Source organism: Ochotona princeps, chromosome 7 (assembly GCF_030435755.1).
Source record: "Ochotona princeps isolate mOchPri1 chromosome 7, mOchPri1.hap1, whole genome shotgun sequence".
In the NCBI taxonomy this organism is placed as follows: Eukaryota; Metazoa; Chordata; class Mammalia; order Lagomorpha; family Ochotonidae; genus Ochotona; species Ochotona princeps.
Window position 1 is genome coordinate 48,597,380 of NC_080838.1, and position 13,283 is coordinate 48,610,662.

The 13,283-nt window shown below is 37.3% G+C and overlaps 1 protein-coding gene across 6 annotated transcripts in view; it reads left to right on the forward strand.

Moving 5' to 3' along the window:
- EIF4E (eukaryotic translation initiation factor 4E) overlaps positions 1–11,947 on the forward strand; it is a 33,564-nt gene extending 21,617 nt beyond the window's left edge. For all 6 annotated transcript variants that reach the window (XM_004590547.4, XM_058667023.1, XM_058667020.1 and 3 more), the window contains 5 exons: positions 2,428–2,523; positions 6,222–6,285; positions 6,912–7,025; positions 9,414–9,553; positions 11,182–11,947. In XM_004590547.4, the coding sequence (XP_004590604.1) occupies positions 2,428–2,523; positions 6,222–6,285; positions 6,912–7,025; positions 9,414–9,553; positions 11,182–11,296 (529 nt within the window). In that variant the 3' untranslated portion in view covers positions 11,297–11,947. The remainder of the gene's footprint in view (positions 1–2,427; positions 2,524–6,221; positions 6,286–6,911; positions 7,026–9,413; positions 9,554–11,181) is intronic.
- The last annotated feature ends 1,336 nt before the right edge of the window (positions 11,948–13,283 follow it).

Here is a 13,283-nt window from a genome sequence, read left to right on the forward strand (position 1 = left end):
CATTTAGGGAGTAAACCAGCAGATAGTAAATCTTTTCTGTCTCATTCTCTGTAAATCTACCATTCAAATAAAAATAAGTCTTAAAAAAATTAGTGCAAGCATATAAGCCGGCTTCGTGGCCTGAATGTTAAATCTGCCTTCTGCAGTGTCAGTATCCCATAGGGTGCCAGTTTTAATACCAGATGTACCATTTCTAATCAGCTCCTTGATAATGGCCTGGGAAAAGCAGCAAAGATGACCGCGGTGGGAGACCCCATGAAGCTCCTGGCATCAGCTTGGCTCAGCCGGAACTGTTGCAGACACTTAGGAAATGAGCCAGCAGATGGAAGATCTTGTCCATGTAACCAATTCAGAATAGTCATTAGTTTGGTTGTTTTAAACACTGGCTCCCTTTATACCCAGATGTTAATGCATCTAAAGTAACAAGGCACTGTTGAATAAAATAGTAATAGTTACCTCAAGTTAGTGTTATGGCCTTTTGAACACTTGGATTTGTTCCAGGTTCACACCCACAGTTCTTGTCTACTGTTTAACATTTCCACCAAAGCATTAAGTTTTAAAAATAATCATTAGGAGGCAAAGATACTAAACTTGTATATTAGGTATTACAGTTTTATTTATACATGAGCAGACAAGTTTTCCATAGAATCTACAACTGTAGAAGCCTGAAAATGATCTATAGAAATTGTTAATTGTTTTAAATGTTGTTTTAAAAGGACATTTGTACACCCCCCACTCTGCTAGTAACCATACAGCTTTGTTCTTTGTAACCAAAAAAAAGGGAAGCATACAGTAAGATTTGAAAGGACTACTACTATATCTTTTTCTTTTCCTTTTTTTTTTTTTTTTTTAGGACTACTATATCTTAGTAGACACAGTATAAGTCCTGTGTCTTCTCGAGGTTTTGAAAAATTGCCAAGGTGTGTTAACCAAAGCACTTTGTGCCATACAGTGATGATGACCTTTCCTTTCTTAAAAAAATGTTACAATAAGCTTAGACATGAAGTTACTTAGAATAGTCCCTGTAGCAGGAGCTCATTGAGCTTTTATTAACTAAAATAATAATAATGTTAAAACTCTATATCATGCTGTCTGATACAATTAAAGTCTGGATCAGGTCAAATTACATAGTACTACATTTTTATACATAAACAACATTGGTTAATATAGAATATCTTTTAGTGTTAATACTGATTGTAGTCTTTGCTTTAACCAATTGCATACTCTTGGACTATTACACAAGTAAAAATTTATTGTGATGGTGGAAAGTAGTTAGAATATAGAAGTTGATTCCTTTTCTCTTCCTCTTAAAAAGAGTACCACACCACAGGAAAGTCCATGGAAGATTTTGATGGATTTAATACTTGGAATCCTGTAATTAGTGGGTTTTGGAATAGATCTTATTTGCCTGAGAATTACAGTGCATATACATTTCTTTTTAAATTTTAATTTTATTTGAAAAAGCTGCAGAAAAGGAGAGACAGAGAAGGAAATCTTTTGCCCTCTCATTCACTTTAGGCAGTGGGGTTTTTCTGTTCATTTGCCACACAAGATTTCTTTAACTTATTTTTTCAGAGGACTCCAAGAATGTACATAGTTCCATAGTCTTGCTAGTTCTGGTTACTTTCCTACAATTATCCTGAGTAATACTTAATATAAGCCAGAATCATTAGAACATTATTAATATCTGAAGCTAGGAGCCAAGAGCTTTTTTTTGAGTCTCCCATGCCAGGTGCAGGGTCCCAAGGCTTTGGGCCAACTTCTGTTGCTTTCCTAGGCCACAAGCAGGGAGCTGGAAAAGAAGTGGAGCAGCTGGAATACAAACTAGCACTCATGGGATCCCGTTGCATGCAAGGCGAGGATTTAGCCACTAGGCTACCACACTGGGCCCAGTATACAGGCAGCTTAACTGCTGTGTCAAGGGCCCGACTCTCAATGCAGTGTTTGTATCAGTAGGGAAATAAAACTTTACTCTAGATTTTTTTTTTCTAAGATTTATTTGAAAAGGCAGAGTTACAGTAAAGACAGATCCTGCACCCTTTCCAAATGGCCTCAATGGGCAGGACTGCACCAGGCTGAAACCAGGAGCCAGGAACTTCATCCAGATTTCCCACATGGGAACAGCAGCTCACTTGAATCATCTGCTTTCCCAGAAATCATTAGCAGGGAGCTGGATCAGAAGTGCAGCAGTTGGACTCCAACCAGCCACCGATATGGCATGTGCTATGCCACAATGCTGTAAGACTTTGATATTCCAGGTACCCCATATAAGTAGAATGATATAGTATTTATCTTTTTGTGACTGGATTATTCCACTTAGCATGTTTCACTTTAGAATTGCTACTCTTGTACTTTTGGCTATGGTAAGTAATGCTGCATTAACTTAGATTACAACAACCACTTTTGACACTAACTCTTTACTTTTAGATGGGCACTCTGGTTTTTTAAAAATGATAAAAGCAAAACTTGGCAAGCCAACCTCCGACTGATCTCCAAGTTTGATACTGTTGAAGACTTTTGGGCGTAAGTAACTATTTTATAGTATTATCTGTTTTGTTTGTGGGTTTTTCATTCTATGTTGAATTGATGGAATGGTAGACAAAGTGAAGAATGAACTTCTTTTGCAGAACTACCTTTGCTATCCTCAGAAATATTTGAATTGATGATAGTGTTTTGTCAGGTTTTTTGTCAGTTTTGTCGTTCTCTAGCCATCAGTATTTTCAATGCCTCGTCTTAAGATATTCTCCAGAGAGAATTCTTTATTTCAGCTACAACTTTTGAGAACTCAGGGCTTTGTTCTTTTTCATAGTTGCCTAGATATTTTTGCATTATAAATGGATATTTTAGAGCATTGTGGAATTACTGTTTGTGTAGACTCTCCAAAACATACGAAGTTTCTTTGGCAGGTGTTTTTTGAAGTGCTGAAAATTCAGAGGCTGTCAAAAGATTGACAGTGTCTGCAGTGATAATTTGTTAATTTCCTGATACATTGTGATAAGCTTCAAGAATGTTGAAAATGTTGAGATTTTGTTTTTGAAAAGCAAAATATTAAATTTGATATTACTAACTTTTATGACTTCAAAATTACATGTAAAATTGTGAAGTCGTTTCCATGAAGTTTTGATGCTGAATCTTTAAAAGGTAATTTTGGTGTTTTATTTGCTTGTAGAATATATATGGGAGATTCTTTCTGAAAATGTGAAAGGTGAAATTTTAAACACATTTGTTTGGAAGAGACAGAGATAGACAAGTAGAGAAAGCTCCCAGATGTCTGTTGGTTCAATCAACAACTGTTCATAATGGCTCCAGGCCAGAGGCTGAAGCTGTTGGCCAGGAACATACGTGATGTCTCCCACATGGGTGGCAGGATCCCAGTTATATGAGCCATCGCTACTGTTGGCCAGGATCTACATTAACAGGAAGTTGGATCCAGGAGTTTGAAGCAGGTGTTGAACCAAAGTACTCTAATGTGGGATGCAGCTATTTTAACCAGTAGATCCCATGCCTGCCACGTGTTAAAGAGGTTTAAACTACCTGGCAATTCTGTAAATATTTCAAGTTATACATGTATATTTTGGAGTCATGTGCATGTTAAATTGGTAGTGTTGTTACTAATGTTTTGATACCATGAATATATTTTGCCTATTGCATAAAATTATTAAATGCATGTTATTTCAAGTGCAGAGGCAGTATTTTTTTAGTTACTACTTGGCCTGAAATGGGTATTTGTCATATATCTGCATTATTGAAAAAACAAAACAAAAACAAAAAAGGTGTAAATTATGAACCAACCAGTTTGAGTTGGTTTACTTTTTTTTTTAGTTATATAAGTGATAGAGTGATGGAAAGAGACCATCTGTATCAGCCCAGTTGGGACCAAGCTGAAGCCAGGAGTCAGTGTGGGTGGCAAGGGTCCAAGTACATAGTACCCTTGCCTAGGTACATTGGCAGGAAATTGGATTTGAAACAGAGCAAATGGGCACACTAACTTGAGACGCCAGCTTTAGAAGAAGCATCCTGCCTACCATGCCATAACACCTGCCCTGAGATGGCTCACTTTTTACTAAAAATGATTTTTTTAAAGAGAAGATGTCTTTAATTTGAAAGGCAGTGTTAGAGAAAGGAGCAGACAGAAGATAGAGATCTTTCATCCACTGGTTCACTTCCCAAATGGTCAATGCCAGGAATCTAGAACTTTATCTACGGGTTCCATGTGAGTGACAGGGACCAAGAGCGTTAACAGGGAACTGGACTGGAAGTGAATCAGCCAGGACTTGAACTCATACTCATGGAGTGCTGATGTAGGAGGCAGTGGCTTAACTCTCTGTGGTGTATTTTGGCCCCTAAAAATATTAGCTTAAAAAAAAAAGAAAGCCTCATTTAACTTAAGCTCTACTATTTCATAAAATGTAATTGTCTAGTTAAAGTAGGTTTATTCTGTTTTGTCCTTCATGTTAAGTCCTTTTTCTTTTATAATTCTGTTTACTCAAGACTTGATAACTCTCCTATCTCAAAGAAAAGCACTTGCTAGCCTAGAAATAAAATTTGCATATATCTAGTTTGGCTTTTACGAGTTTACACAATTTGTATTTCTAACTTTTCCTCCAAAAAGTTTCTTTTCTAACTTTTCTACATCATTTCTACTTTCTACTTTAGGAAGATGTGGAGAATTTCTTTAGCTTTCTGTTAGTATCTTCAGTCATTGGGCCAGCGTTGTGACAGCATTAATCCACTGCTTGCAGTGCTTGCTTCCTTATAGATACTGGTTTGAGTCCTAGCCACTCCGCTTGTGACCCAGTTCTGGGCTAATATATGTCTGTGGGTGTGGCCCAAGTGCTTGCATCCCCTGTCCCCATATGGGAGACCCAGATGGAGTTGCAGACCTCTCTCTGGCTTTGGCCTGGCCACTTGGGGGTGAACCAGCAGATGGAAAAGGTGTCTGTCTCTCCCTCTCTAACTCTCCCTTTTAAGTAAAAATAAAAAGTCTTCCATTACTTCTTAATTTCTCACTTTTTAAAAAGCAAATTTAATATAAACAACTTTTTTACTTGTAGTCTGTGACTCTGTGTTTAAATGTGCCATTGTAAATTCTCATTCTAAAGTTCTAAGATAGCATGCTGTGAAGGAGAATGGAGGCTGCAGGAAGAAGCGTTGATTTTTTTTTTTCCCCCTCTGTTGGGACCACTGAAGAGGATCACTCCCACAGTATCCATTTCTGTTAGATAGTTGGTGATATTCATTCTGTAGTTGTCAGTATTCCGTTTCTTTTATTGCCTAGTATAGGTTGACACAGATAATGTGATGAATATGACCTCATGTATTCAGCAGTTCTTAAGCAATGTCTTACTCTTACCAAACTGAATTTGTTATACTACGTAATGAGATGGAGAAGGTGCCAAATTCTTGTTTAAAAGCCTGCCTGAAATATTCCTAGATTATTAAATAGTATCAAGGGAACCAGAATAAGAATGATTGATACAGCCATACTGTGTGGATCTACTGTTATGGTCATGATTCTTACCATTTAGTATCAGAGGTAAACGAAGTGGTTTACTCTTGCAACTTCATAGCAGTTTCGCTAAGAGGTTTTAAGAGATGAAATGAGGCAGGTAAGTCATCTGAAATATTATTGAGTTATTTTGACTTGGGAAAGTAATTTGGAAATACATATTTCAGGGCTTTATCCCATATTTAAATGATTATAATTCCATGGAGTGGGACTTTGAGCTATGTATTTTATTTAAGGTTTCTCTTGTTGTGCTGCCTAGCCAGGAATAATTTGTGGTGTTTAGTAGTTAACTTTTGGTCTGTGTACCCTTGGAAACTTCGAAGGATAATGATGATGGCTGTTTCATACAGTTCTGATGGGCAGGAAGTTTGCTTTTCTCTTGATTTTTTTTTTTTGTTTTGTTTAATAACAAAAAAAGTTTTAGTTAGCCTTACAAATTCCTTTATTAAAATAGCAAACTGCTATTCTCACTGTGTTAGAAATCATGTGTGCATTAAGTATTTTTTGTCAAAATAATTGAGGGTATTTTCTTCAAAAATGGTACGTATCATAAATTGCTTTGTGAAAGATGTGTTTTCCATATTAGAATTGACTCCATCAAAGAAATATAAAAGAACTTGTTTATTTTTCATACTTTCTGAATGTATCTGTGAAACACCTAAACTATGTAATATGTATCTTGTGTTTTTAATTGTCTCTTTCTTTTACCTAGTCTGTACAACCATATCCAGCTGTCTAGTAATTTAATGCCTGGCTGTGACTACTCACTTTTTAAGGTATGCTTAATTGGTGATTTCATATATTTTTTATAGCACTTGACTGGTTTGGATATTTATTAAGAAATATTGTCACCAACTTAGTAATAATTTGAAGTTGCACAAGCTAGAAAGTGAATTGGCCTCTGCAACCATAGATTCTGCTTTATTTATGATACAAATAAGAAATTTAGAGAGTTTTTCTCAATGGGCATATTAATTGAGATTGACTTTGATAGGAACATTGATTATCTCGTCTAGTCGCTTTTATGTACTTAAATAGCCTGAGTTTCTCAGTCATTCTTAAGGTGTATGAATCCTTGAGATATCTATAAATTGATTTCGTCCAGTAGAAGGAAAATGGGGCATTCATTAACCTTGAATTACATCATTTTTACATGGATTTTCTAGGTATAGGAGTGTGTGTAGTTTCTAAAAGGTGATTATTTCTGACAAATCTTAAAAACCTTTATGAAAAATGAAAAGTGGCTTTAGCTTATAAGTCCTGTACAGAAACTATACCGGTGGCAGTTTTGCCACAAATGAAGTAAATGTTGACAATGTTGTTGATTCCAATTTTAGTGCTTATCTCCTAAAGTGACAGTAATACTTAGCTCTAACATTGTTGTGTTGTTACTGCCTTTTAGGATGGCATTGAGCCTATGTGGGAAGACGAGAAAAACAAACGGGGAGGACGATGGCTAATTACATTGAACAAACAGCAGAGACGAAGTGACCTCGATCGCTTTTGGCTAGAGACAGTAAGGTTTTACAGTTATTAAGTCTTAGCAACAGTTTTAGACTAGTTTTTAAAGGTTTATTTATTTTTATTGGAAAGGTGGATATACAGAGAGAAGGAGAGACCGAGAGGAAGATCTTCCATCTGATGGTTCACTCCCCAAGTGGCTGCAGCGGCTGGGCTGGGCCAGTCTGAAGCCAGGAGTCCGGAGTCTCCTGGGTACTCGACTGCATTCCCAGGCCACAAGCAGGGAGCTGGATGGAAAGAGGGGCTTCCTGGATTAGAACCGGCATCCATATGGGATCCTGGCGCATTCAAAGTGAGGACTTTAGCTACTATGCTATCGTCCCGGGCCCCAGATTTAGACTGTTTGATACTTAAATTACATTTGATTTCTACTTTGATTACTTATGAGGAAATAAGGGTATTTTGCACAGTAGATGAAGCCACTGGTTGGGATGTGCTTATACCACACCTGATAACTGGTTTCAGCCCTGGCTGCTATTGGCCATCTGGTCCAGTTGTCTCATTACTATACCTGGAAGGCAGTACGTGTTAGTTAAGGAGCTGAGTTCCTGAGTCATGCCTAGTCCTCGGCCCAGTCCTCTATGTCCCAGGCTTTTAGGAGTGAACCAGAAGATGAAAGATCTCTGCTCTATCTTTACGATAAAAGTAATGCATCTTAAAAATGGATTTAGGAATACCCACAATGGAAAATACTGAGCCAGCAGTTACTTTTGTTTCATCATGTGAATTCTGTGTACTTTCCAGGCTGGTACAGTGAGACATCCTACGCTTTACAAGTCTACAGCAATGGGTAGTTAACTGCCACCCCTCACCTAAGCTCATACTGGTGGTTTCATTAACGTCAAAAGTAATAGAACCTCACATTTGTATGATTTGTGTATTTTCAACTTACAGAATTGTTTTACATATCAAAATTTTAAATTCATGAGGAAGCAGAATAAGTTGTTGGCTAATACCACAGAATTTACGTGTTGTGATGTAAGCTGAACACATTTTGTGTTTTTTGTAATTAGAGGTTCCAAAACTCAGACTTTAGGGACAGGGGTTTATAGTCTCTTTTCTTGGAGCTGGTGTGGTAGCAAAGCAAGCTAAGTCTCTACTGGCAGTGCTGGTGTTCTATAAAGATGCTGGTTCCAGTCCCAGCTGCTTCCGTTCAAATCTGCCTTCCTGGGAAAGCTGTGAAGGAAAACCCAGTGCCTCAAAGATTCATTTGTTTTTACTGGAAAGGCAGACTTACGGAGAGAGGGAGAGACAGAAAGATCTTCCCTCCTCTGGTTCACTCCCCAGATAGCCACAATGGCCAGATCTGAGCTTATCTGAAACTAGGATCTAAGAGCTTTTTCCTGGTCACCCATGCGGGTCCATGGTCCCAAGGCTTTGGGCCATCCACTGTTGCTTTCCCAGGCCATAAACAGGGAGCTGGATGGGAAATAGAGCATTCGGAATGCAAATTGGCACCCATTGGGATCAACAGTACTAGCAACAGGAGGATTAGCCAGTTGAGCCATTGTGTTGGGCCCATAAACATTTTGCTAATATGTGTGCATTTTCTCTGGTGTTCATTGGTTTCCTTGTGCTTTGAATTGTAGCTTTTTTTTTTTTCATTTTGTTAATATAAAAGGTTAACAGAGTCTGTTGCTGTCATTGGTGCAGGGTCATTTCCATTACTGCTTTATGAACTTTTCTATTGAGTGTTTGAAAATAGTAACAGATACTCACAAAAAAGCAGGAGCAGCGTAGTTAATCTAACCATGAACAGTTATGAAGTATGTGTTAACTGGCAAGCATTAACAGCTGTGTAACAAATGAATATAAACAAAACTGAACTTCTTTGTGTGCCCTGATATCAGTTGCCCAGAGTGCTGAAAAAGTTAAAAACACTCTTCGTATGCTTGCTATGAAATTATCAAGCAGTTGGTTAAGGCAGTGCCTGGAGTGCTAGCATGGTGTGTAAGTGCCAGTCTGAGTTCTGGGTGCTTCCACTTCCACCGTGGTTGCCTGCTGACGTGCTTTGGAAGGTAGCTGAAGATAGCCCACTGCTGCTCTTGTTGGAGACCTGGATGGAGTTCTAGGCTCCTCATTCTGACTCAGTTCCTGGCTGTTTTGGACTTTTTAAAGTGAACCAATAAATGGGAGTTAGCTCTGTCCTACTTTTGTATATGTCTTTCAAATATATTAGTGAAGTCTTAGAAAAGTCTAAATTATCAAGAAAACGATTTAAGAGCAAAGAAATATATATATATATATATGTATATAATCAAACAATTGAAAAGTAGATTTGATTGAAACTTTCTTTTGTCTAAATACAAACCTGACTGTAGAAAGAGGCATTTGCGATCTGTTGTGGTTCATGATCTGTTGAATATAATTTGCTTTTTTAAAGCTGCTGTGCCTTATTGGAGAATCTTTTGATGACTACAGTGATGATGTGTGTGGAGCTGTTGTTAATGTTAGAGCTAAAGGTGATAAGATAGCAATATGGACTACTGAATGTGAAAACAGAGAAGCTGTTACACATATAGGGTAAGTTTTGCTCTTTGCCTATTTTGCTTTTGTAATAATAAGATAAGTAAGGCCAGATTTTCTGTTGATAACCTTTTAAAATATTGAGGTTTGGGTCTGGCACTATGGCATAGCACATTAACCCTCTGCCTGTGTTGCTGGCTCCCTTACATGTGCTGGTTTGAGTCCTGGCTGCTCCACTTCTGATCCAGTTCCCTGCTAATGTATCTGAGAAAGCAGCAAGAGATAGATGGCCAAGGTCCTTGGGGCCCCTGCCATCTGTGTAGGAGACCCAAAAGAAGCCGTAGGCTGTTGGCTTTAGAACAGCTCAGCTCCAGCCATTGTGACCATTTGAGGAGTGAACCAGCAGTGGAATATGGACCAAGTCCTTGGTCACCTGCACTCCCCATGGCAGACCTGGAACAAGCTCCTGGCTCTTGCCTTCGGATCATCTCAGCTCCAGAAATTAAGGCCACTGGGAAAGTAAACCAGTCCATAGAATATGTGTGTCTGTTTCTTTTACTCTGCCTTTTAAAGAAGTAAGAAATCTTAATTGTGGGAGTTTTGTATTTCCTTGAAAATAAAGGTAAAGAAATTGAAGTTTTCCTATGAAAAATTTTTTTATTTAAGATATATCTTTATTTTAAGGTGAGATATACAGAGCGGAGAGACGGGAAAAAAAATCTTCTGTCCACTGATTAACTCCCCAAGTGGCCGCAGTGACTTGAGTGAGCTGAGCCGACCTGAAGCCAGGCTCCAGGAGCCTCTTTTCAGGTCTCCCATGTAGGTGCAGAGTCCCAAGGCCTTGGGCCGTCCTCGCCTGCTTTCCCAGGCCACAGGCAGAGAGCTGGATGGGAAGCAGGGCTGCCAGGATTAAAACCAGCTCTCGCGTATGGGATGCCGTGTGCTAATTCACCTCTCAAGTGGGAGCCGGCACCCAGCTACCTGTCTCAGCATTACTGTTTCCCAGAATCTGCTTGGTAGGAAGCTGAAGCCAGGAATTCAATCTTGGTACTCCATGTCAGACTAGTCTTAGGAGATGTCTTACCTATTAGGCTTAATTCCTGCCGCAACTGTATTTTTAAAAAGATCTAATTTTGCACATGAGATCCTAATTCCCACACTTTATTTAGGAATTATAAAGTTGATAAGACAAATTGTGTTTTAAATTAACCTGAATGTAATAAATGCCCCTCAGTGTGCTGAATTTTTGTTTGTTCAGTCTTGTCAGTAATGGGTACAGTAAGTGTAATGATACGAGATAGTGATAATACAGTGTTGTTAGGCTAGATATGTATATGAAAACATTCTAAGGAATTAAAATAGACATGTAGGGTACTTATTATTTAAGTATGCTGTAAGTTAAAAATGCATGTGACATGGTTCCACACAGCTACTTGCGAGTAGTAGAATGTGATTTCCTCATGAAATCATGTTACCCAGCCCAGGGAATGTCCCTGCTTTGCTCACTAGTGGTTTAGTAATTATTACCATATTACCTGGTACATACTGGATTGATCATCCGGTATTTGTTAAATGATTAGTCGAGATTATTGTGAACATGAAGAGAACATTATGCTGCAAGGGTGCACAGTTTTCCTTTTTGGTGAGTAAAAGCTAATGGCACTTTTGTTTTCTTTTTCTTACAGGAGGGTATACAAGGAAAGGTTAGGACTTCCTCCAAAGATAGTGATTGGTTATCAGTCCCATGCAGACACAGCTACTAAGAGCGGCTCCACCACTAAAAATAGGTTTGTTGTTTAAGAAGACACCTTTTGAGTATTCTCATAGGAGACTGCGTCAAGCAATCGAGATTTGGGAGCTGAACCAAAGCCTCTTCAAAAGCAGAGTGGACTGCATTTAAATTTGATTTCCATCTAAATGTTGCTAAGATATAAGAGAAGTCTCATTCACCTTTGTCTTGTACTTCTGTGTTCATTTTTTTTTTTTTTGAATTTTTGGTAGTGTCCACTATCCCAATCAAAGAATTACATACAATATACATCATCCCCACAATCTGTGTGTGTTCCTGGCCCACTCTGTAATAGTTCAGTACAATTCTACAAACACAGTTTACCCATCCACAATATTCAAAAAAGAACTTGCATTTCTATACCTTACAGAAAAAAAAATTGTTTATGTTCCGTTGTATGCAGGAGCATATTTTGCTGGTTTGAAAGAGTATGATGCATACAGTTTCTAGCAATTTTCCTTGTTTCTTTTTACAGCATCATCTTTGCTGTACTTTTGCTGATGGCTGCTAGATTTTAATTTATTTGTTTCCCTATTTGATAACATTAGTGATTCTGATTTCAGTTTTTCATTTGTTTTGCTTTTCTTTTTTCCTCATGTAACATTGGTGAAGGATCCAGGAATATGACACAAAGGTGGAATAAACATTAATTTTGTGCATTCTTTGGTAATTTTTTTGTTTTTTGTAACTACAAAGCTTTGCTACAAATTTATGCATTTCATTCAAATCAGTGATCTATGTTTGTGTGATTTCCTAAACATAATTGTGGATTATAAAGAAAAATGTAACATCATAATTACATTCCTAACTAGAAGTAGTATATCTGTATTTGTATCTTTATGCTGTATTTTAACACTTTGTATTAGGTTATTTTGCTTTGGTTAAAAATGGCTCAAGTAGAAAAGCGGTCCCATTCATATTAAGACAGTGTACAAAACTGTAAATAAAATGTGTACAGTGAATTGTCTTTTAGACAAATAGATTTGTCCTTTTATTTCTCCATCTCGAAAGAATTTGTGCTTATTGCTAGGCAGTCTCTGTTGTGTCTTCTCTTACAGTGTCTTCCACATAACAGCGCAAGTTTTGAGTAATAGTTTATTATGTTTATTACCTTTTTAATAAATAGCTAGTATTATATATATATATATATGGAATTAAGCTGATGATGTGGCTATTTCTTTTTTATAAAGCAAGGCATAATCCTTGAGTCTTAGGTAAATAATGTACCATTAATATGTTAAAATTCCTCAGAATTGGGATCTTAGTGCCTCTGATTGTTAGGAACAGTGGTTGTAAAACTTGGTTTCTGGATTGAGATTTTTTTTTGTATCAGTGATAGCATAGGTAAAGCAAGAGTATGCGTTAAGAACTTCATTATCAAGATATTTATATTGGCAAATTGTTAACAGTATGGTTTTCTGTAAACTCGAAAAGTTGATTTCTTTATAGGTATCTTCTGAAAGCAGGTATTTTGTCTCTAATACATATTGAAATAGTTGATCCTTCGAATAAGCGTGGCTATCACAGTTAAAAGGGTAAGCTGAACCAGGCAGAATGAAAATCGTTAGTTGAGAGGAGAATTTGTCTTTCAGTGATGATTATGAGTTGATAATTTAAAAACTGATAAACTTGATGGAAATCCTGTATAAAGTAAATGTGAAATTAATAGTATTGATCTCATTGTACAATTTCCAAACAATTTGATTCCACATGTTACAATCTTTGTATTCTCAATGCTGTTAACACCTCTGGTTCAGTATTGTGTGGCAAACTGAACTTTCGTGTTTATAACCAACATATTGTACCTACTATCTGCTATTTTAGCTTGGGTGATTGGTTAAGCTGATGTGTTGTCTGTGTTGATGTGTATTGTGAACACTTGAAGATCATACTCAAAATTGGTGGTAATGGTGGTATATTGACAGTGGATGGGATTAAAATAGTATATCCATTAGAAATTAAAGATATTTTAACATGTAGTCCAGTTTTAACTATCAG